This window comes from Symphalangus syndactylus, chromosome 12 (genome assembly GCF_028878055.3).
Source record: "Symphalangus syndactylus isolate Jambi chromosome 12, NHGRI_mSymSyn1-v2.1_pri, whole genome shotgun sequence".
Taxonomy (NCBI): domain Eukaryota; kingdom Metazoa; phylum Chordata; class Mammalia; order Primates; family Hylobatidae; genus Symphalangus; species Symphalangus syndactylus.
In genome coordinates this window covers 60,271,305-60,297,487 of record NC_072441.2, presented here as the reverse complement: position 1 = coordinate 60,297,487, position 26,183 = coordinate 60,271,305, and the positions used below count along the sequence as shown (strand labels likewise).

Below are 26,183 nucleotides of genomic sequence, written 5' to 3'. Positions count from 1 at the left end.
AATTGGGCAAATTATTCAGCAAATAATCACATTTCTCTGTGAGCATGTCAGAGCCTGTTTTCCTATGGGGAATCAGGGATTTCAGTGGGGGCACACACCTGGTTTCTGTAGATGCAGATAATGCTTGCACTCTTTCACATGCGTAGAAAAATCTTTTTTCTTAATGTGGTCCCCACAGGCCTACAATCATGCTCTTTATCCAAAGGGGGCCTCTACACACAGGATCCAAAGCAGGTGTGTTTCAATTGCTGGAGTTTGGAAACAGCCAAGCTTTTCACAAGGCAAAGTTAGGTCCTAGCTAAAACTGTAGTGGGAAAAAATTTTCTGGACAAAGCATCTCTCAGGATACTCACTAGGGGAAATGGGGCTGTAAACATTCAAATAATTTCTGTAAATTGTTTATGGCTAAAATTAAATTAGGATTGAGAGTTTTCAAGGCCTTTGATATTTTAATAGGAAATTAATTTGGGGGAGGAAAAAAATCACCTCCTGTCTCATCCACTTAGAAAAAAATTCCTTCTGTAATGTCAAGTATCATTTCCCAACGCATTTGATGTGAATGTTAGATGACTGAATTTTACCGATGATCAGAGTGCTAAAAGATGTCTACATGAGGTAAGATAGGGACTAAAACTTTCACTGCACTTTAAAGAAGAATGAGACAACTGGTAAGAGGAATAAAACCACAATTGTAAGCAAAATTGAGAGGAACTATCACCTCATTGTGCACAGAATATGCTGTTACCAAGCAAAGTTACTCACAGGTATTTGCAGTGCCTTTGGGGATGGGGAGATAGGAGCCTGGACTCCAAGGTCGGCCCTGATAATTCTTCTTGCATTTCCCACAGTCTGGACCTGTAGTGTTGTGCTCACATTCGCATGTCAATTTGCTGTTGTCATACACACACACAGTGGCATGGAGATTACACTTGCACCTGGGCAGAGGAGAGACAAAGAGTTCATTGTCAGATAAGTTGGTCTTGGTGACCACCGAGGCTTTCCTGATCTGTCTCCAAGGGTTGTGCCTCTCAAACCATGCAGTGCTTTAGTGATACACAGAGGCATTTAGTAAGAGATAGATTTGCAGGCCCAGCCCTCAGAATCTTCCCAAAAAGAGCCGTTTGCAGGGGACAGGGTTGTTACGATATAGTCTGTCCTTACACTGCACGTTGAGAAAGCCGAATAGCAGTCAAGTCAGTGGGGGCCTGAAGCTCCCGCAAGAAAACTGTGCTCCAAAATCAAGGGGTTCCCAACAGGTTCCAAAATACTGTCATTTAGGAAAAGGTCTTTTTGTGATATTAACAAATCTATGACAATTTCATCTGGGCTTCGTTTGAGTTTAAAGAACAATGTTATCTTTTTTCTTTAAATCGTTGAGACAATTCTTATTTGTTTAAAAAAGAAGATAACCATTAAAATAATTTGCTATTCAGACTTATTCTTAGAAACCCAAGAAATTATAATCAAGTGTTCTCATTCTGCACTCTAAAATGACATTTCCTCAGATCAGAAGAGATTTTCCACCAAGGCCGCTAACAGACCCGAAGGGAGGTGAGACAGTAATTCTCAGACATCCCACTCACAGCAAATTGGGGAATCACAAAGGGCTCTCAGAAACAGGCCAAATGACTCTAATAAAAGATGCCTGGAATCCTAAAGGAGAAAAAAAAACCCTTCATGTGGCAGGGTTTGGAAGTCATTAGCCAAGGTCTGGCCTTTGCTGCCTATGAATAAAGCCAAGATATATGAGAGGCAACAATGGAATATGCAATTTCCACGAAAATATATCCCAATGCCTGAAGTCTTTGACTTTAAAATTGCAATGGCTAACTTGATATTTGTTGAGGAAGCAGGATATAAACTGTATCACACCATATCCTCTGGAAAGGTAAAGCCTACATTGACAGAATGGCCACAACCAGAGGTCAGAATAATGTATGTGGGAAGAGATGGTCCACACATGGGAGAGAACCTGGGCACCCAGGCTGTGGGGGTAGAGAACCAAGATAGGTCAGAATCAGAGAGAGAGAGAGAGAGAGACTGTGTGTGTGTGTGTGTGTGTGTGTGTGTGTGTGTATGTGTGTGTGTGTGTGAGAGAGAGAGAAACATGGCCTCTTCCAGGAACTAGGCCAAAAATATAGAAAATCAAGTTTCATAAAGACCAAAAAATATTATAGTATTTTATTTTATTTTTCTCTTGGGCCAAATGCCATGAACTGGGAAAAAGAACAGAATGCTCTTTCTTAGGTAGGAAAATTAGACTCCTGAACAACCATGTTGGCTTCTCTAATGTCTGTATAGCAATGACCAAGTTTTTCTTTAGTGCATCCGTAATCTGTTTGGAACACTGACCCATACTTATGACAAGGAAAAAAAGGAATGGTTAAGACTATTACTGAAAGCTGTTGGGCTCTCCTTTAACTAAAAGGTGTAGTCCTAAAGCAACCACCATCTACGCAAACCTGTCTGGGAAGACCAAGCTACAGCTTCCTCGGGGGTCTATTACAATGTTTAATACTTCTTGCTACAATCTGTTCTCTGTGTACTTACGAATTATAATAAGCTTGTTCAACTTAGACACATAAATGTCACCTTTGAAAATGAACATTTGTATACTCTTTAAAAAAGTAAGATAAAAATAATTCAGTTAAATAGGCAATGTTTAATTATGAGCTAGGTCCTATAACAATCTCCTATATGCAGGGAATTACTTGTGCTAGGTTGCTTATTAAAGGATCTTTCTCCTTCCAACATTAACACCTTTATTTATGGGTGTGTTTCTATATGCAGAGTATGTTTAAAACCTAAGTGACAGAAGCACCAGCTTATACTGATTTAGCACCATATCTGGTGTTAAAAATTCCAAATGAGGAAATTGAACAATGTGATCCCAAAGAATATGCTGGTTTCCTGCGTGAAGATCAAGAATGCAAGGAGTAATTGTAAATTGGATTATATATCTTGTAACTGTTAATACTTTCATACTTGTAGTCACTCTGAGTTACAGGCAATTTTCATTCTAAAGACATTATATTAGCTGAGAAGATATTCTTTGAATAATAAAAGGAGGTAAAAGGAGAATAGATGAATGTTTAGTCTTATTTTTTTCTCAGATATCTTCCAATTAATGGCTCATTCTCAGCTGTCCAAAATCTTATTAATCATTCAAGGCTCAACTGAATTCATAACCATTCTCTGAAATCCATCCTGACCACTGTACATACCCTGAGCTCTACTCTTCTGATTTCCTTAAATGTGTCTGTTTGCTTGAATTGGTTGTTACTAAAGGCTTTTCGTACTTATAAATTTTCTCACTCGTTGCACAAGCCTCTCCCATCTTAAGGTGAGGAAATACCTACTGTGTGTCTGGTCATCTTCTCCAGCTACCTCCTAAGTCCTCTCCCCTCCCTTCTTGAGTTTCCTATACTTGCCACCTCCATTCTCTCATCTCCCACTCACTCAGTCCTTCCAAATGACCACAGTCTCCCTTGCCAAATCACCCAAGACCTCCTTGTTGAAAATCCAAGGGATACTTTTCCATGCCTTATTTGTTTCCTCAGGGGCCGGGACTCTGGACCATTCCCTCTCCCCTGACACTCTCCCCTCCGGATACCCAAGCTGATTTTCAGGAACCTCTTCAGCCTGTTGACTACACATGCTGTTCTCTGGGTTCTGGCCCAGCACAGCCAGGACACTCTCCCTGCGCACTCTTATCTAGTTGTCCCTTCAATTTTTGTCTGCACTCCTTAACTTCCTTTGCATTACAAACCTTTTAAAGCAAATTCACATCATCTCCCCCACCCCAAATAAATATATTTAAAGGAAGCTCAAAGTGTGAAAACATTTTAGGAGACTCGGAGATTCTCTGTTACCCACAGGGGTCCATAGAACCCCCTCCCTCCATTACACCACGTGAAGAATATCTAATCAAAATGCTGGTAAGTCTGGGCTCTGTATCTCCATCTCAGATCTCTCTCCCAGGCTTCAGATTTATTCATCAAAATGCCTCCTGGACAAATCTAACTCAATATGTCCCCAAACTAAACTCTTCAGCTTCCTGCCTCACCTGTTCTTCCTTCTGTGCTTTCTGTCTTAGTAAATTGTACCGTCTTCCACCCAGTTAGGCAAGAATGACGTATCCCTCTCCTTTTCCTACCACATCTAATCTGGCGTTACTCAGTCTCTCATCAAGTCCTGAGATTCCTCTTTGATATGGTTTAGATATTTTGTCCCCTCCAAATCTCATGTTGAAATGTGATCTCCAATACTAGAGAGGGACCTGATGGGAGGTATTAGAGTCATGAGGGCAGATCTCTCATGAAGGCTTGGTGCCCTCATTGTGGTAATGAATGAGTTCTCACTCCATGAGTTTTTGCAAGATCTGGTGGTTTAAAAAGTGTGGCACCTCCCTCCCCCATTCTTGTTCCTGCTTTTGCCACGTGACATGCCTGCTTCCCCTTTGCCTTCCACCATGAGTGGAAACTTCCGGAGGCCCTCACCGGAAACTGAGCAAGATGCAGGCATCATGCTTCTTGTACACAGCTTACAGAACTGTAAGCCAAAATAAGCCTCTTTTTTTATTAATTACCAAGTCTCAGGTATTCCTTTATAGCAGCGCAAATGGACTAATGCACTCTTCCTTGATTCTCTTTCCAATCCATACAGTTCTAGCAACAATCACTTTCTTAGCTGTGATCATCATCTTTGATCTGGTTTATTACAAGAACTTCTAATCAGAATTTTGTGCTCCAGGCATGCTCCTCTCTACCCAACCTCAACACAATAGTCAAAATATTTTTTTACACAGATATATTTTGGGTCACTTCTGGAACAGAACCATTGTAAGATTCCCCATTATTTTCAGGATAGAGTCCAAGCTCTGTAACATGGCTGGCAAGTTCTTTCTGCAATTTATCTCTTGCCCCTTTTCCAGCTTCATTTGTACCACTCCTAACTCTACACTTAGTTCTTCAAACTTTGCCTTCAGGTACTCTTATAAGCTGTTTCTTCTGCCTACAACATTCTACTCTCCTATTCCTACCTCTTTGATTAGGATAATTCTTCCCTTCAGATATTAACCTGTATATGTCAGTGGCTGGCTCCTTTCTGGTATTCAAAAAATATCTGCCCTTAGTTGGAATGTTTCTCTGGTCCACCAGGATGCCTTTTCTGTGTGCTCCTATGACGTAAGGCAAGGCTAGTTGCATAATAAAGCCCATAGTATCTTTGCTATAGACTGTAGGCTGTATTTTAATTGCTTATTCTGTCATCCTCACTAGAGGATAAGTTCCTGGGAGGCAGCAGTCATGTCTGCTTTATTTATTGTAACATTCCTAGTGTGTGTTGCGGTTCTTGGCACATAATAAGTGCTTGAAAACTTAGATGATTAAGACAAATCATAATAAACAAGTAAGCTTCCTGAAAGCAGGAATGTCATATGCGTGTTCTACTGTGTCTAATTTGACAATGGACTAATTAATGAAAAATTAATAGACATTGTACTAAATTAAACACTCCATGATGTGTGTTGAAAATTGCCACATGCCCTCATTGTTGGTTTTCATAACTTATATTACATTGGAGAAAGGAGATGCTATGAAATTTGTGAGATATCATAAACCTAGTTTAATTTCATTTAAACTCCAGGAGATTTATCAGATGACTGAAACCCAAAACAAGAGCTGCCTAAACAATGTTTGAAAGACCTAGGAAAAGAACACAGCTCAGGGGAGAGAAAAAAACGCAGCATTTGCATAGCATAATTATTCTGAAATGTGCCTCTTTTAGCTTCAATGTCTCATGCAAGGATGGCCACCCTGGTCCAGCTGAAGTTGGAGGAAGGGCATTGCTTGAACGTTGGCTAAAACTGTAACTTCACATCTGGTGAAGCTTTTGGGTTGTCTTTGCTTAGTCACTGTAACAATTGCTGTGCTGGGGCTGAACAGTGCAAGCAGAGGGTGAGGCACCAGGACACTGCCTTTGTTCGGAGATGACTCCCTTTCATTTTCCACAGCTCAGTTTATCCTCATCAGCCCCATTCCAATCAGATGCGAAAACCTGTTATTTAGAGCCCTTGCCAGAGGGCTCTTCCTCCAACCAGGAAAAAAAAAAAAAAAAAAAAAGGATTTCACAATGCTGGGAGATTGCTGTCAATTCCTGGTGCTGTGACCTCCGGCCTCATGATGGGTAGAGGGCAGACTTCTGTGACATCCCACTTGTCTCTGACAGATTCATTATCTATTCCCATGGCCATCCAGCTCCCACGTCTATTTATCCTGTCGCTTTAGGAGGGGGAGGACTGGACAAGTGGAGACCTAAAAGGCTCTGCTAGCAGTCACATGTCTGATGTTCTCGAGAGCCAAGTCTATTCACCAATTCTGTTTACACCCAGAGTTCTCATACCTAGGCATTGCAGATAGAACTAATTGACCTGCATGTTCCTTGAAGATCTACTTGTGTGCAAGTGACAAATGGCAGACATTGCCAAATAAGGGTGTCACTAAGGCAGACTTAAAAAAAAAGAGTGAGCTCTAGTCTGTGATGCAAACTTTATGAACACCAGTGTGTTCTCGCTTTCAACCAGATCTGCACTTCCTGTATTTTAGTGACCAGCTGTCATGAGTCAATTTAATCTTGCTTATAAAAATGCTCCAACATTTAGTTCTGTGCCACCTGCCAGTAGGTGTGAAAAACCTATACCGTCTGCCTCATTTTTAATTTTTTTATAACTTAATATATCTATTCTGGGAAGCCTGTTATCTGCCAGAATTTCCTGTGAGCTAGAGGTCCATATAGCCTATTACTAATGTTCCAAATAGAGGTACTGAGACAAAAAAATTTAAAAAATGTCCCTTTGTGAAGAAAAACAGGAATGCAGGCCAGGCTTGCTGTTGTGCAGTCAGAGTTTTGGTTACTTTTGTGCCATAGGAGGATTCGCCATGAAGTGGATGAAGTTTAGCTTCAGGGCCCTTTCAAGGCTCTGAGGAGGACCCTAGCAATATGTTCACATGGTAATATGCTTTGGTATAATTTACTCAAGTAAGATATTTATTTTTATTAATGAGAGCTTTTCCTTAATGAGGCCCCTGGGGTCCCTGCACCCCCAAAAGAAGTAAGTTTTAGGCATTCCAAAACGTGGATCATCCTCTGCTTGCACCTCTTCAATTGGATTGGCACTAGCTATACAAATGCTTTTAGAGAATGTGTTAGCACAAATACTGGAGCTTTGTGCTATCTGCATCTTAAAAGAGAGATACATTATACAGTGCCTCTCACATTCTTTTTCTGTCTCTGCAGCCACCTTGACTTTTGACTTTCTTTACATAGACACATGAATTTGCCACCTTAACGCCTTACTTGAAATGGGAGATGTGAAGCAACATAACTTAGAGTTGATGAGTTATGACACTGGGACACTGAAATAGCCTGAGTTCAAATCCCTCCTTTGCCACTTACTTACTGTAAGGCCGGGATAAGTAACTTAACAAATCAACAACTAAACAAAGCTAACATTGTCTGAATAATTCTAAGCACCTGGCATTGTGCTAATTGCCTTTTGCATTTTTCACATATTGTTTCATACCAAGTTCACAACAATCCCATGAGACCTGCAACTAATGATTACAGATGATCATGCATTTGAATATTAAAGTGTTCTGAATCCCAGCTGGTACAAAATGGAGCAAGGATTTAGACCATGGGCAGCCTGCCTCCAGAACTTTGCTCTTACAACTGCAGAGGGCATTCACTCTTCCTGAGTACAGCTAAAATTCAGTTGCCTTTTCTGTAAAACAAGGGCAAGAAATGGAGGGGTTTCAAAGGACGGTTGTGGGGCTTGAACTAGATGATGCATGTGAGCCCTTAAGATAGTATCTGACACAAAGTTCTTAACAAATGTTAGTTTCCATTATTATTTCTATAGTTACTATCTCTACTACTATGGACTTGGGCTGTCTGATTCATTCTGTGGGCATTAATTAATGGGATATTCTATGGATAGCACCATGAGAGGTCGCATAGGGATTCAAACAGAAGGCAACATATAGTCCTAATCCCCAAGAACATAGAATCTGTTGAGTAGAGAAGACGAAAGATACACAGAATAACTACAGACTATAAACAGAGTAATACTCTCTGTATCTAATCATGACAATATAACAAAGTAGGGTAGGGACACTTAGTTGTCTCTCTAGTGATGATGATGCCTTTGCACTGAACAGTCAGAGGGAGACAGTCTCTACTATTGAAGGCAAGTGGAAAAAAGACGGCCAACAATTACCAAGGCCCTTCATATACCTGGAACTGTAATAGATGCTTTATGTACATTATTTCACCTCATCCTCATTATCACTCTGAGAAGGAGGTATAATTACCTGTTATTTTCAGATGTGGAAAGTGTGGCTGAGAGCAGTAAAGTAACTTGCTCAAAGAAACACACTGCTGGTAAGTGGCAGCCAAGAGTCAATTCCAAATGCTGGATCTAGGACATTACTCTGTCTGAGATTAGAACTAAGCAATCTGGTTCATATAACAATTAGACTCAAGGTTCTAGACAGCAATGTTAACACTTAATACTCTAATGTTGCTAATGAATGTGTGGTCCATGGACCAGCAGCTTCTGTATCACCAGAGGGCTTGTTAGAAATCTCAGGCCTCCTCTAGGCTTACTAAAGCAGAATCTGCAACATTAACAAGACTTCACATGACTTAGATGCACAGTAAGGTTTGAGAAACACTGTAGAGCTCACCAGTATGTCAGAGTTCGGATGAACAGAAAAACTAAAATATGGGTGAGGCTTATGCAAGCCCTCTCCCTTCCACCAGAATTCTGTTGGAAAATTTTTGGCCCAAACTGGACTAGCACTAAGGTTCTAGCTGTACTCACAAACTGGACTGATTATTTTGTTTGGAAATTCTGTCAAATCTACTGATTGGTGCATTCATACAATAATTGAACAATTTAACTGTATCAAAATGTGTTGCACTTACTGTTTAAAATGGTATTTATGTTTAGAACATATTAGGAATGCTAACAACTGATTTATAAAATGACAACCCAATTAGAAAATGGGTGAAGAATCTGAATAGATATTTTAGGAAGACGATATACAAATAGCCAATAAGCACATGAAAAAATATGTTCAACATCATTTGTCATTAAGGGAGATGCAAATCAAAATGACAATGAGATGCTGATTCACACTAGGATGGCTGTAATAAAACAAAGATGGATGATAAGAAATGCTACAAGGATGTGGAGAAATTGGAATCCTCAGAGATTGCTATTGGGAGTATAAAATGTGTTTTTACACTTTCAAAGTGGTACAGCCATTTTGCAAAACAGTCTGGCAGTTCCTCAGAAACACAGTTACCATATGACCCATAAATTTTACATCTAGGTATTTATCCAAGAGAACTGAAAATATGTCCACATAAAAACTTATATGCAAATATTAAAAGCAACATTATTCATAATAGCCAAAAAGGGAACACAACCCAATGTCCATCAACTGATGAACAGATAAACAAAATTCAGTATATCCATATAATGGAATATTATTCTGCCATAAAAAAGAATGAAGTACTGATACATGCTACAGCATGAATTAACCTTGGAAGCATTGTGCTATGTGAAAAATGTCAAACACCAAAAGGCCACGTAATATATGATTTCCTGCCAGGAGTGGTGGCTTGCTCCTGTAATCCCAGCACTTTGGGAGGCCGAGGCGGGCAGATCACTTGAGGTCAGGAGTTCAAGACCAGCCTGGCCAACATAGTGAAACCCCATCTCTACTAAAAATACAAAAAAAATTTAGCTGGGCATGTTGGCGGGCGCCTGTAATCCCAGCTACTCGGAGGGCTGAGACAGGAGAATTGCTTGAATCCAAGAGGTGTAGGCTGCAGTGAACCAAGATCATGCCATTGAACTCCAGCCTGGGCAACAAGAGTGAAACCCCATCTCAAAGGAAGAAAGAAAAAAAAAAGAAATATATATATATATATATTTGGTTTCCTTCATATGAAATGCCCGGAATAGGCAAGTCTATAGAGACAGAAAATAGATTAGTGGATGCCAGGAGACGGGGAGAGGGGCACGAGGGGCACATGGGGAGTGACTGTTGATGGATAGGGGCTTTCCTTTTGAGTGATAAAAATGTTCTGGGATTAGATAGTGGTGATGGTTGCACAACATTTTGAATATACTAAAAACCACTGAATTGTACATTTTTTTAAAAAACAACAAAATTCTTAAAAGTATGGCATTTATCCAAAATAGAATAGAAAATAGTGGATAAGAGTTTCAGCCCTGGAATCACGTAGCCCTGCTGCAGCAGGAAGTTTTAGGCAAGTTCCTCAAGCTCAATTTACTTCCTCTGTAAAATAAGGATAATAAGATACCTACCAAAGGGGTTGTTAGGAGCATTAAATGATATGACACAATAAGGCCAAGACTGGTAACTGATATGTAATCTTTTTTTTTTTTTCCTCACAACAGCACAGTTTTAGCTGGGTGCACAGTCACCAGTATAAAGACAACACCTCTCAACACCTTCTCTAGCTAGGTGTGGCCATATGACTATGTTCTGACCGATGGGATATTAGCAGGCATGGCTTCTGTGAAACTCATTCCTCAATTTCTCATTTATTTCCTGGAATAAGAACACAGTGTGGAGCCATCATGGACCACATGGACCATGGCAGAGACCAGAGAGTGGTGGCGTGGCGGTGAGGGGACTGAATCCCAGCCCTCAGACCACTTCCATTGTAGTTAGGAAACGTGTGTCAAAGTGGGTATATGGAGCAGAGGCCACGATCCCAGCCCTAGGGCACTGTTAACATGAGTCTGTCTTCACACAACTGATATCTGAACACAGGGCCTGGTATATATTAATCACTTAATAAATATAAGCTATTATTATCATCACTTGTATAATTAAGTACAATATTACAGCAAAAGCCTAGATCATGAAATGTCAAATGTGCCTGGCCTGATCCTGATACCACAGGAAAGAGAAGACTCCAATCTGTTCAGCATTCTGTGATTCCTTTCTTTATTAATAAAAACCCGGAGTTTGACAGTAGTTATCACTGCTAAGCAAAATGTTTTTAGAAGATGTATTTTTCCAAAATATGCAATGACCAAAGTTTAATGTGAAATAGATATCTTCTTATAATTTTTTGAAAGCAGCCACATGTCAACAGACCAACAAAGAGGACAACAGCCAATCTGCATATGAATTCCTGTATTATAGGAGAAGCATACCTGAAAGAAGGGGCATTAGGGCTCTAGGCAGCCTCTCTGCAAACCGAGAGGCCAGGTTTCCATAGAGTTCTTGAGCTCATTCTTTCACAAATATAATGAGTACCTAATATGGCTCCTGGTTGATGGGATTTCCTTGTCTTGAGCACTGTTCTTGAGAAAATTGTCTTTGGAAACTGACTGGTATAGACTATAAAGAAAAAACAAATAAACAGAGAAATCGACTGCTATACCATTTCCTCTGGGAATGTAGACTAAAAACTGAGATTTTGATCATTTCTTCATGGACAGTGGGATCTTATGGTTATATGTATATAACCATAAGATATATATTGCTACATATATATATGCTATATATATAGTATATATATGTATATAGCATATATATACACATATATATATGGGATCTTATGGTTATATATATATAACCATAAGATATATATTGCTACATATGTATGTATACATATATATGTATAACCATATATATATGGTTATATATATATGATATATATGTATAACCATATATATATGGTTATATATATATGATATATATGTATAACCATATATATATGGTTATATATATATCATATATATGTATAACCATATATATATGGTTATATATATATGATATATATGTATAACCATATATATGGTTATATATATATGATATATATGTATAACCATATATATATGGTTATATATATATGATATATATGTATAACCATAAGATATATATTGCTACATATATATATAGCAATTGGCTTGCCCCAAAAGTTGATGGAACAAGGACCAGAAAGTCTTCTTGTACCTTTAGGCAATAAATGAGTTAGACATCTTGGCATTAAAAAAAATTATCTAAAAGTTCCATTTAAACCGTACTTGAGACTCTAAACTTGAGTATAGTGAAGCATCAGATTACATGATTCAGTGAACTGCTGGTTCTTTTAGATAATAGTAAAAGTAGCCCTATTCTATTTCCAAGCTTGCAAGGGAGGCTAGAGTACCATGACTATAAAATGAAAATAGGAGCTTACAAGTTTGAGATAATGAACTGTTCAAGATTGGTGCAGGAATATGATGGTGCTCCGTGACCATTTGCTAAACTCATGAGGAATCTGGTTAGATAAGGAGTGCTGAAGGATAAAAGACATAACAAGATAATTATTACAATCCAGATTGCAACCGTTCTCCACAAAACCAATCTGTCCAAAGACTGCTGGGCAAAGGGCTTGTTAAATTAAAACTAAGTTAACCCAAGGCCAATAAGCAATTAACAGCATTAACAAAACTGGATGCTTAATATATGCACAGGTGTGGCAAACTTTTATATTCTATGCCCTTTTGAGGAAACAGAAAATTTAGGGTTTTCCAGCCCCAGAAATACAAATGAGCAACGTTCAAGTAACCAGAGTCTATAAGAAGAATAGGGCAACACTGTGTTAAGAGCTTGAACTCTGGTGACAAAAGGGGCTAAGTTCAAGTCCTGGCTCCCTCATTAACCTCTGGGTGCATCCAACTGTCTCAGCTTCCTTCCATGTAACTCAAGACTATTATTATTAGCTATAATGTAGGACTGCTATGAAGATAAATAAAATAGTCCTAGAGCTTATAAAGATTTTTGATGTATTCAAGCTATTTTCACACATATTCATCCATTCTGTGGTTTATGGTAACCAACTTCTATATTAGATCTCTTTCTTTTTTTCTCTTTATAGAACCACATAAGTGAAATATTTCTTTCACTTAGGTTTTTATTTCCGATTAGATGTGAACTATACCATGATAATTTCTTATATACTTCCTTGGATTAAACAATATAATTTTTTATAGGGGAAACTGTGAGAAAAGAAAAATAGAGCAGGAACAAACCTAATGCTCTCCTGGGTTTTGCAAAGCCACAGAGGTCAGGCAGGCTCTGGCTAGAGAGCTGTGAGCCATCTGACTCTATAGCCCTCTTCTATCAGGCTAGACTATCAGGTAAGGTTTTGATATCTCTTAAATATGTATATTTGTCTACTTAAAGAAAGATTATTTCATCAAATGGTTATATTACACTCTGATTAGAAATGGATCAGGCTGAGTAAATAGCTCTATGACTAGGAATTTTAAAACATCAAATCTGTGTAAAAGAATACTACACTCCAGCAACTTTATTCCATACTTTTAGTTTTTACTACAAAATTTGAGAGGAAATTGAATTAGATTCCCATGGATGGTATGGAAAATTGGGGAAAATAGCTTTCTTCTAATTCTCCCTTTTCTGAGAAATAAAATAATTTCCAATAGAGAAGAGTGCACCTAGCAAAGCTCATTTTTTTTTTTCCTCTTATTTGGTGGCCTACTTTTGTTAACAAGTCTTGGAAAAGTTGAAGTTTTAAAGAACAAAAACAAAACAAAAAGTAAACAAAGAGAGAGAGAGAAGGAAAGGGAAAATAAAACCAAAAACCCAAGCCCACCAAAGGAGTCTGATCTTATTTTGTCAAGACCAATGACCCAAACTGTGCCACTTAAGAATAGAAACAAAGGCTCTAAAGCAAAGACACAAAGAACCCTGAAAAGAGAAATGAAGAACAGCAATGATGTCTGAAATGATACAACAGATAGGACATGGCCAAGAAAAAAATAACCAGATAGTGACTACTGGATTTCTTGACACTTTCATAATTATAGTCAATGCATGCAATCTTTCTGTCTATCTGGTTAAATATTCCAAAGTGGGGTCTGCACAAAGTGTGTACAAATGTTTTAATGAAAAGTGAAATTTAAAATAATTTAACATGGATCAATGTCACATTTTTAGAGTTAAATGATATACGATCAAGAGACCTGGGTTCAATCATAACTAGCTGATTCACTAGTTGGGCTGGGCTGGCTTTCTGGGGCTAATTTCTTTGAAATTTAAAGGCTTTGATCTATGTTGAAAAATGTCTCACATTGGCTCCTTGACTGTCCCCGCCTTCTGGCAATATCTAAATTGTAGTGAGGTTGCATGCTGTAGCTTTTGCACACCCCAATACCTTCTTCCTTCTTTGGTAACAACCCTTTGGGACCACTCTTCCTCATTCTCAGGCTAAGTAATTCCCAACTTCTGGCAATCAGGGAGAAAGGAGAAGCCAGGTTCAGCCCATCAATCCATTCTATCTTCCTGGTACAATGGTTGGTTCAAGGAAAATTGAACCAACCATTGTGATTGGTTCAAATTTGAAACCAACTATGAAAATTGGCCCTGGGGCCTTTGCTGAGATCATGGGAGAGACAAGTCCTTTTAATTACAATACTGCCAACCTGATAGAAGGTAAACTTGGAACTGATCATCATTTTGGCCATGACATGGAGAATCCTGGCTTAGAATAAAGCCAAGACAGAGGAGAGCAAAACCAAGAGTGAGGGTCAATGTCCTGATGACTTTATGTAGCCCATGCTCCAGCCTGTCTGAATCTAGCTGTGTCCTGGATTCCTAGTGATGTAAGCCAAATAATCTCTATTTGGTTTAAACTGGTTTGGATTATTTTTCTAACACTTGCAACCCAAAGATGCTAACTAACATACCTGGCTACAGCACAGAGTACATCATGTTACTTCACTTCCCAACCTGAATGAGCTAGACTGGATGCAAAACAATGGATTGAGCAGCAATCTGCAACTTATGGCCTGGCCTGAAAACATGATCTGGATCAACTAGAGTTTTCTACCTAGCATTTAGCTTTGGAAAATGGAGAAATGATATCACTAGGAGGCAGGCATTAGAATATGCTAATTTCAAAGCCCATTCTAGTTCTAATCTTATGCAATGCTTACGAAACAAATTAGTTAAAATAAAGTGACTTTTTTTTTTTTTTTTTAGTTAAAGATAAAGGTGCTATATTCTGGAGTTAGAGTTAGATTTGACTCTGCCCTTTATCACTTTAAAAGCTGTTTGACCTTAGGCTAGTGACTTTGCTTCTCTAGGTCTAGCTCCTATCTGTAAAATAGAGATGACAATAAGCTCTTCATTCGGTTTTATTGTGACTTTTGAATGACATAACATGTCAAGTGCCACCATCAAAACCTCATGAGTAGGTACCTGATAAGCTTTAGGTCCTACCTGTTGTCATAATCAATCATTTATAAAATAGTTGTTTAATACTCACAATATAGAGGACCCTGTGGTTAAGTTTTTACTATTTCTGAGCATTGAACCATTGATGAACAAGCAAAACAAACAGATAAAAGGGACCTGATGTTTCAACTCATACTCCAGGGTCATCAGATTTTCTCATTTTTGTTTTATATTTAACAGAAGGATGAGAAGAAACCTTGGTGTACTGTGAGGCGCTGTAGTAGTGTAGAGGAAAGGAACCAGGACTATGAGCTTCTTGAGGGTAAGGGACCGGCAGGGGATGGTCAGGGGATGGTCAGGGGACAGGCAGGGCTGAATCCCCAGGTTCTGAACAAGGCCTTCCATAGTGCCTGGTGTGCAGTAAGCTCTTAATAAACACTTGCTGGAAAAAGTATCTAATTCTATCTCCTCGCTGTGGAAATATGAAAACCAGGATCAGAGAAATAATAATAACAATAGTAAATTAGCTAGCAGTATTGAACTACTTCATGTTTAAACATGCCTTCGTAAGAGTACATTTTCCTAAGAGTGTAATGGTGTTTTACTTCATTTATACAGCAGCCTTATGAGAGAGATACAAGAAAGTATCACTATCCCTGTTTTACAGATGAAAAAACTTATCCCTAGGGAGTATATGTGTAACGGAATATAAAGCCAAACTGGTTTTAAAGTGATAACATAATGACTTAGCTCTTCTCCACACACCTCCTTCTCCCATCTCCCCCAAGTCCTATTAGCAATACTTTAAACAAAGTAAGGCAACTTTCATCTTTTAAATGTTTGAAAATGGAGATCACTTTGCCTCGCTTTATTTGCCAAAAATTTCTGCTATGGTTTTAACAGGTTATCAAAATCATTTCATGGAAAAAAAAAGAAAGATTAATTAGGGTTTTGTGCTTGAAAAAATAAAAAGTGGGTAGCATCATTGCCTTTCAAATTTTCCTGTGGCTTCCCCTGAAGGTCACTGCAGACAGTTCTCCCAACAGTCAGCTTCATAGTCTCTTGCCTTTTGCCTTAACATGCTTGGTGCTTGGCCAGCCAAGTTGAACAAGCCAGAGGTGATTTAACTCCCCAGGAGCAACTCTCAAAGAAACAGATGTTTGAGGATAAATACTCCAGGATTTTTCCCCCCAGGGAGATAGTTCTGAGAATAGCACCTTTATTGACATTCGTTCCTTCTCTTGTATCCAGGTCTTCTGTCTCAAGTCTAAAATGCTCCAATTTGAATTCCACTTGCTTTACCACCTGCTAGCAGGTTGCTTAACTTTTATGTATCTTAATTTCCTCATCTGTAAAACTGTATCTACCTTATTAGGTTGTTAAGAATAACAAATTATTATCTTTGAAGTATTTAAAAAATAGTACCTGACACATAGTGCTTGCTATCATTATCACCACCTTTGTTATTCTTGTTATTATTTTGATTGTGGGAAGGAGGGCTGATGGGGCACTAGAGAAAGCCATGACCTCCAAATTCCTGACTTGCAGAGTTCTTTGTAACAGTATTGCTAAATTACCACATGAAAGGTTTCTGGATGTATATGGCTGGCAGCTTAGGATATGACCAATACCATTCATGTTTTTATCTCTCATGAATTGTGTAGTTTGGACACAATTTTAAACTTTCAGGTGCTTGAATCAAATCTGAAGGCCACTGTTGATCCCTGATCCTCAGAGAGTGAGGATATAGCATCTGAAACTAAGGTGGAAGGTTCTGGAAGTCTTATAGACCTTTACGATTCCATAGAGATGACCATAGAAATGAAGTGACATGTGCTTTTTAAAATAAAAACCACATGATGCAGACAATAACTGCCACAATGCAGTTCCAGACCTTGAGGTTTCCCTTCATTTGAGGACCCGCCTGAAGAGCAGCCTTGCAACAAAAGCAAATGGAAATTGCCTCTCCTGCAGGACTGGAAATATCAAATGCAGAGTGTGTTGTAGCCTTTTAATCCACAGGGTAGCAAAGTAAAGGTCAATTACCTCACTTAGAGGAATGAAAGGCATGTAGTAAAAGTCAAATAGATATGCCATTAGATAACGTATTTCAAGCATGAAAATGAGGATTTTTCTATTGCAGGGTTATATTTAATGCAGTGGTAAACACAAGAGCTTTATGACAAAGAGTAAGATACGAGGTTGACAGTGAATCTGCCCGACAGAGTGCCCTCTGTTTCATGTGTGGGACTGTGCAGTCACCATTGATTGGTGTCAGGACCCTGCCAGGAAGCAGGCAGGCTGGCCCCACAACCCGCCAGGCTGAGCCAGGAGGAACAGGTGCTTCCGAGGGTGGCTCTAGGGATTTAAGTCCGTCAAGACACTCTCAGCTATGCCAGACCAGCCTCTCTGTCTGTAGTCTGTCCTGACCTGTGAACCTGTACCTTGGGCTTTTCTCCTTCTTCGACATTCTTCTCCTGAGCCTGACATTGGCTCCGTACCCAGCTCTGCCCTCCCTCATTGGCGAGTCAGGTTTAACAAACTCATCCCCAGCTCCCATGGCTGTGACTCTGCATTCCAAGGTTGTTCCCCCATCCCCAAGTACCCCAGATTTGAGTCTCTACTTTTAACCAAGATCAGTGTGTATCCATTCTGGTTTCTGCTTTTGTGGATGATTTGATTTGAAGTGTCTGACCCTGATTTTTACATTCTGGTCACTTGTTTAGAAAGGGCTCTTTTCCTGCTGAAAGCAAGCACCTGGCCAGGTCTCTGGATATATCTTCCTCCCTGGCTATGTGATCAGTCTTTCACCTCATCAGAAACATCCTCAAGGGTCATAGGCAATGTGCTGAGGCTAGGAGAAGGGGTGCTTCTGCTGCTGACCCAGGAGTTCCTCATGAACCTGGTGTTATTTCACTCGGGGAAGCACAGGGTTGGTTTAGACCTATTGTTTAATGTCTCTGAGCTTCAGTTTCTACATTGCAAGCACGTAAAATAATTCCACTTCTCATTTCTTTTCTAAATATAAGCACTTACATTAAATAGGGACATTTATTTGGTAAAAATGTACTTTAATGTTAATCAAACTGATTGGCAGTTCTGCCAGAAACATCACCATTGGATTAGATCTGTGTGGCAAAGTCTACCTTAGTTCTGAAAATCACACTTTGGTGAGCTTTTCCTTTGTGCAATATATAATGCAAGTACCTATCCACTCTTGTTGGGAACACCCTGATTCTGTGAAATAGCCCAGTGCAGGGACTTCAGCTTGAGATGGTAAGCTTTCTGGTTAGTGACGTAAGTTTGGTGCCTCGTTTGCACATCCACATGTCTAGGGAGATTCCCCAGTAAATTGCAATTTATGCTGCTCTATTCCTGAAAATGCTGACTTGTCCTTGGTAGATACATGCATCTTTTTGCCCAAGCACTTGCTCATAGGAAATAAGAAGAGTGCAGGGCACAAGGAGGAGTGTGGTGCTCTGATCTCTTATCCTCTTGCTGGAGAAAACGCTGTGAAGAGGAACCACACTGAGCTTGTGCACACAACCAGGACTGAATTTTGCTGTCTCAAAGATGAAGTTATGGTGGATTCGACAGACTTAAATGTACTGGTTGAACAGAGCCATTGTTTTTCTCCTGGGCCAGGAGGTCTGGCTGCATTCTCTGGGTAGATGTGAGAATTTCCCTTAAAGAAATAGAATCTTCTCAGACAATTATCCTCAGGCAGGAAATTAGGTGGGCTTTAGAGGGATAAAGGAGTTCTCTCCTCTTTCTCTGGAGCCAGGCAGTGGGGAGCTTGGAGGTGTGGTGGTGATTGAGATACTCCTCTGTTCTTGGCTGCATCACTACTGCATGATGCCTCCTGGGAGGTTCAACGTGAGGCCTTAAAACTAGTCACTTACTCTCAGTTTAGTATTCAGTGCTCCCCAAAACTTCCATCAAGTGTTGTTAAATTCAACAACCTTATTTTAAGGAAGTATGTGTTCAAAACTGGGGGAAACAGATAGGTGACAAGCAGCTCAATTGGCCCCAGGTAAGCCAGGAAGAGGAGTCAGGAGGACCCTGAAGCCACATATGTCAGGCTCAGGGCACTTTAATCTCCCCCTTTGCAGACCTGCAACTCCCTGCTTTTCCTGTGTTACTCTAAATGAAGCTCTGCTGCTGAGTCAATGAGTAAGTAGGCAGAGGCAGTGATCTTCATTTGAGAAGAGGCATTATTCAGATAGTTACGAAGGAACAGAGCTGTGAACATAAAGAGTACGGGAAGACGGGACACTTGCATGTGCTGGGGCTGGTGGCTGGAGGGCAGCAAAAGAAGACTGGAAGTTGGGACCAAGAAAGCTAAGAAATTATCCAGTAAAGTTCACTCTAGATACAATGTCAGCAATTAGGTTAAAAATCCCCATGTCATACAAATTAAAAGTCAGAGAAAAGCATGTAAGAAACTCAAGGAAAACAAAAAAAACAGAAACAAAACAAAATTCAGGGCCAGTGTAAATTCTAAAGTTGAGAGAGCCTGGGCATAAGGTGGCACGGCAGAGTGGGTAGGATCTCAGGCTCCTCACAGGGTTTCCTGATTGGGATCCTTTGCCTTTTTAACTGGGTACACAACACTGGACAATTTTCTTAATGCCTCTGCTTCTCAACCTGTAAAATGGAAATACAATAGCAAATTTTTTTTTTTTTTTTGAGACGGAGTCTCACTCTGTCGCCCAGGCTGGAGTGCAGTGGCGCGACCTCGACTCACCGCAAGCTCCGCCTCCCGGGTTCACGCCATTCTCCTGCCTCAGCCTCCCGAGTAGCTGGGACTACAGGCGCCCGCCATCATGCCCAGCTAATTTTGTTTCTGTATTTTTTTTTTTTAAGACGGAGTCTTGCTCTGTCGCCCAGGCTGGAGTGCAGTGGCGCGATCTCGGCTCACTGCAGGCTCCGCCTCCCGGGTTCACGCCATTCTCCTGCCTCAGCCTCTCGGAGTAGCTGGGACTACAGGCGCCCGCCACTGCGCCCGGCTAATTTCTTGCATTTTTAGTAGAGACAGGGTTTCACCGTGGTCTCGATCTCCTGACCTCGTGATCCGCCCGCCTCGGCCTCCCAAAGTGCTGGGATTACAGGCGTGAGCCACCGCACCCAGCCTACAATAGCAATATTATTATGTTTTGATGATTAAATAAGTCAATAAGAGTAAAGTGCTTAGAAGAGTTCCTAACACAATATAAACGCTCAATAAATGTTGGCAAATTACTATCATTACTATTATTGTTTTCTAGGCAGATATGAGCTAGAAGCAACTGATTAATAATTAAATGTCCTGACTAGTCACCTACTCTGTCTTTCTCTCTTCAAAATGAGGAAGAGGTAAACAGAAAGAAGGAGGAGGTTAGGCACAAGAATATAAAGCGCAGGAAAAACAGTTAAAAGAACAAAAAAGTGTGAATACCAGAAAGACTATGATTCTGAGCTGGTCTGATGTCTGACATGGTGAACTTCATATTTACTTCCTCTTGGGGTAGCTAAAAATCCTGCTTATTATCAATTATCAGTCAAATGATCAATCTATGACCTGAAGGTGGAGGCACTAAATTGGGTTTCATTGTGGGTTGTAATCCCTTTTTGGGTCAGAATTAAAAGACAAGTCAACATTTTTGACTAAAACATAATAATATATAACTTTTATATCCAATAAGGGCACTTTAGCCAATGAATCTGCCATTTACAAATAGCTGATCAATAGTACCCTGTAGATCATGTCAGTAATCACGGGAAAAATATTAATTAAGAAGAAGGATTCCAGAAGAACTTCTACTTACAACCAAGTTGGAGTAACAAGACCTGTGTTTACCCTCCCACCTGAGACAACAGCAACAACAAGTCAAAACAAAACATATGAAATGTTTTTAAGACATCAGGTAAGGAGGGACAATTGCCTCTGAGAGGCAGAAAACAAACGAGGTGAGTCCAATGACTGCCTTAGCTTGCCAGAGTGTAGAAAGGAGGAACGCAGGCTGAGATACTAGACTCCCGGATCAAAGGAGTTGAGGTGAGTTTAGGGGACTGAGGATGCTAGAGTCAAAGCTAAGTACTAGAGAGAAAAGAATTGCACAAAGAACACTGAAGATCTGTACATGGTCCCCTGAACTATTTAGCAGAATACTGGTCAGTGTATGTGTATGAGGAAACTACATGAAGGCAGGGAAAAAACCTCCAAAAGGATGAGAGAAAAGCACCCAGTATTCACCAAGGCTAGGAATAGTGCCGGTGCTCACTAGCCAGACTAGAAAAACTCTAATGCACAGGGCATTGAGTAGATAATCAGGAAAGTCTTGCTTCAATAATGAGGAATGATTAACCCTAGACTACTGTGAACAAGTCAGAAAAGCAAGATCCGAAAGGACTGTTTCCAAATAACTTAATAAATCACAGAAAAAAACCCTGAAGAATATTCATAAAAATACAAAAAGGTTCAACACTCAACCAGATAAAATTCACAATACCTGTTATAGAATCAAAGATTGCCAGCCATGCAAAGGAGCAGAAAAATGACACAAATAATCAACTGAAATCAACTCCAAATTGACACATATATTGGAATTAGAAGATAGGACTTTAAAACAGTTATATACAATTATTATAATTGTATTCTATATGTTCAAACATTAACTAAAGTAATAGAATATATAGATATATATTTTTAAAAGACCCAAATTGAACTTCTAGAGCCAAAAAGTACATTTCTGTAAAAAAAGATACACTGAATGAGATTAGAAGAAATGATTAGTGAAGTGAAAGACACAGCAATACAAATGGTTTAAAATGAAACATAGAGAAGATAAAAAAAAATTTTTTAAATGCAAAAAGCTTCAGCGAATTGCATGCCAATGTAAAGTGACCTAAGACATGTGTAACTGGAATAGTCAAAGGAGAAGAGAGAGAGATGGGTGGGCCGAATAAATATTTGAATAAATAGTTACCAAAATTTTTCTGATTTTACCAAATCCAAGGAGTGTGATGAACCTCAAGAATAAAAAAAAATAAATAAAATTACACCAAGCACGTCATAAACAAACATGCCCCAAACCAGCAATACAGACTATCTTGAAAGCAACAGAAGAATAAAGGACATGTTACATACAGATTTCTTTTTGAAAACAATCCAAGTGAGAAGACAGTAGAGCAAAATCTTTCAAGTAATAAAAGAAAAAAAGAAAACATGTCAATCTAGGACTGTCTACCCAGCAAAATATCTTTCAAAATAGAAGTCTATGGCTGAGTGTAGTGGCTCATGCGTGTAATCCCAATACTCCCAGAAGCTGAGGCAGGAGGATTTCTTGAAGCCAGGTGTTTGAGACCAGCCTGAGCAAAAAAGCAAGACCCTGTCTTTACAAAAAATAATTTAAAAAATAGCCAGATAATTTAAAAAATAGCACACACCTGGAGTCTCAGCTCCTCGGGAGGCTGAGGCATGAGGATTGCTTGAACCTAGGATATCGAGGCTGTAGTGAGCTATGATCGTGCCACTGCACTCCAGCCTGGGTGACAGAGTCAGACCCTGTCTCTTAAAAAAAAGAAAGAAGGCTGAATAAAGACATTTTCAGACATACAAAAGCTGAAAGAATTCATTTCCAGCAGACATGTACTACAAGAAATGTTAAAGGAAGTCATTTAGGAAAAAAAACAACAACAAAAAAGGATAACACATGGAATTCTGCATTTAGACACAAAGGAATGAAGAGAATAAGAAATGGTAGCTATGTGAGTAAATATGTAAGTTTTTATCTATTATTTGAAAGATAGTTGTTAAAACAAAAATGATAATATATTGTAAGGTATATTAGATATATGTATATCTGTAAAATATGTGAAAACAAAATCATAAAGTCTGAGAGGGGAGAAATGGAAGTACTATTGTAGGGTTGTTATATTTCATCTGAACTGGTATGATATCACCTGAATTTAGACTGTGTTAAATTATAGTTATATATTATATACTCTAAAGCAATTCTAAGATAAAAAAAATGAAAAATGACGAGTAAGCCAACAAAGGAGATATGAAGGAATCATTTTTAAAAATTCCATTAATCCAAGCAAATGCAGAAAAAGAGGAAAAGGGAACAATAAGAATGGGACAAGTAGAAAATAAATAGCAAGATATTACCTTTAAGTCTAAAGATATCAATAATTACATTAAGTATAAATAATCTAAACAGTATAATTACGATAGCTATTTAAAAAAAAAACAAGACGAGTTATATGCTGCCCATGAAAAGGGTGGAGAAAAATAGATCATGCTAACACAAACCCAAAGGAAGCTGGAATGATATATCAATACCAGACCAAGTAGGGTTCAGAGCAAAGACTATCGCCAGAGTTAATGTAGGTTATTTAATTATAATAAAGATTTAACTGATGAAAGGAACAAAATAATCCTAATCGTTTATTCTCCCTGAAACAGAACTTTAAATTGAACGAAGCAAAATTGATTGAAGGACAAATAAAAAAATAATGACGGCGAGGTGTTTCCATAGCCCTTTCTCAGTAATTGACAGAACAAGTAGATAGAAAATTAGCAAGTTTATAGTAGACTTGACAACACTATCCACCAACTTGATCTTATTGGCATTTTTAAAACATTCCACCCCAAAACATCAGATTATGCATTCTTTTCATGTATACACAGAGCATTTACTAAGCCATAAAATAAGTTGAAATAAATTTACAATGAAGTTATACAACGTATGTTCTCTGATTAGAATGAAACTACACTGAAAATTCATAACAGAAAAATGTCTGAAACATCCCCAAATATTAGGTAAATAAATATATACATCTAAATAAACCACAGGTCAAATTAAATCTCAAAAAGTTTCCCTTTTGAGATTTTTGAACTGACAAAATAAATCAAAATGTTTGAAACAGTACTAAAACAGTACTTACCGAGGAAATTTATAGCACTAAATTCCAATATTATTACAGAAGAAGAAAGGCCTCAAATCAATTTCCTCACCTTCCATCTTAAGAAACTAGAAAACGAAAAGCATATTAAGAAGAGCAAATTAAGCCCAAAGTATGCTTAATGAATATCAAAGCAGAAACCAATGAAATAGAAAAAATAAACATAATAAAAAAATCAATGAAATCAAAAGATTGTTTTTAGAGAAGATAAATTAAGTTGAATCTCTAGCTAAACTGGTCTGGGAAAAAAGAGAGAAGAAACAAATTATCTACATAAGGAATGAGAGAGGTGATATCACTACAAGTTGAGCACCTCAAATCTGAAATGCTTCAAAGTCTAAAATGTTTTTGAGCGCTGACAGGACACTCATAGGAAATACTTATTGGAGTATTTTGGATTTCATATTAGGGATGCTGAACCATTAAGTATATAATGCAAACATTTCAAAATAAAAAATAATCGAAAATCTAAAACTCTCCTGGTCCTAAGCTTTTTGGATAAGTAATACTCAGCTTGTCTTGTCAAGATCTTGTCTTGTTTTGATACCAGCGTAGTACTTGCATCAGACAATGATTTAGAAAGTATTCCCTCCTCTTCAGTTTTTTTCTGCAAGACTTTGTGTAGCATTGGTATTTCTTTCTTAAATGTTTCCTAGAATTCACTACTGATTCTAGCAAATTTGGCCTTGGGACTTTTCTCTGTAGGAAGATTTCTAACTACAAGTTCAATTTATTTAATAAATATGAGGCTTTTTGAGTTGTCTGTTTCTTTTTGAGTAAGCTTTGGTAGTTTATATCTTTCAAAAAATCTTGTCTATTTTATCCAAGTTGTCAAGTTTATAGGCATAAAATTGTTCACAATATTTCCTAATTTTCCTTTTACTAGCTATAGAATCTATCATGTATAGGCCAATATCCCTTATAAACATAGATGTAAAAATTCTAAACAAAAATTTAGCAAAATGAATGCAATAATATATAAGAAGTATAATACATGATGACTAAGTAAAGTGTATGTATCCCAGAAATGCAGAGTTGTTTTAACATTCAACAATGAATTCATGTAATTCACCATATTAACAAACTAAGAAAGAAAAACCACAAGATCAGCTCAAAAGACACACAAAAAACATTTAGCAAAACTCAACATCCATTTCTGATAACAACTCTCAGGAAACTAGGCATCGAAGGAAACTTCCTCAGAATGATAAAGAAACACCTACATTTAACATTTCACTTAATGGTCAAAGACTGAATGCTTTCTTTTTAATGTAAGGAACAAGAAAACATGCTCATTCTCACCACTTCTGACTGTCTGTGTAAAAAATCTGAAAGAATTTAAAATAAGCTATTAGAAATAATAAGTGAATTTAGCAAGGTTGCAGTATATAAGATCAATATACAAAAATCAATTGTATTTCTAAATAGTGGTAACAAACTGTTGAAAATTATAATAAAAGCCAATAACATTTATATTAGCATAAAAATAAAATACTTAGGATTGAATTTGACAAAATACGTGCAAGAGCTATACAGAAATAAACAAAATTGCTGAGGCAAATTAAAGAAAATCTAAATAATTGAAGAGATATACCTTGCCCATGGGCCAGAAGACTCAATATTGTAAAAACGAATGAATTAATGGCATCAGCAGCAACCTGGATGGGATTGGAGACTATTATTCTAAGTGAAGTGACTCAGGAATGGAAAACCAAATATTGTATGTTCTCAATCATAAGTGGGAGTTAAGCTAGAGGATGGAAAGGCATAAGAATGATACAGTGGACTTTGGGGACTCGGGGGAAAGTGTGAAAGGGGGGTGAGGGATAAAAGACTACAAATTGGGTGCAGTGTATACTGCTCAGGTGATGGGTGCACCAAAATCTCAGAAATCACCACTAAAGAACTTACTCATGTAACCAAATACCACCTGTT

At 38.4% G+C, this 26,183-nt stretch overlaps 1 protein-coding gene across 9 annotated transcripts in view; it reads right to left on the bottom strand.

The window, feature by feature from the left end:
- NTNG1 (netrin G1) overlaps window positions 1-26,183 on the bottom strand; it is a 347,869-nt gene that overhangs the window by 87,426 nt on the left and 234,260 nt on the right. For all 9 annotated transcript variants that reach the window (XM_063624384.1, XM_063624386.1, XM_063624388.1 and 6 more), the window contains exon 4: window positions 763-935. In XM_063624384.1, coding sequence (XP_063480454.1) covers window positions 763-935 — 173 coding nt within the window. The remainder of the gene's footprint in view (window positions 1-762; window positions 936-26,183) is intronic.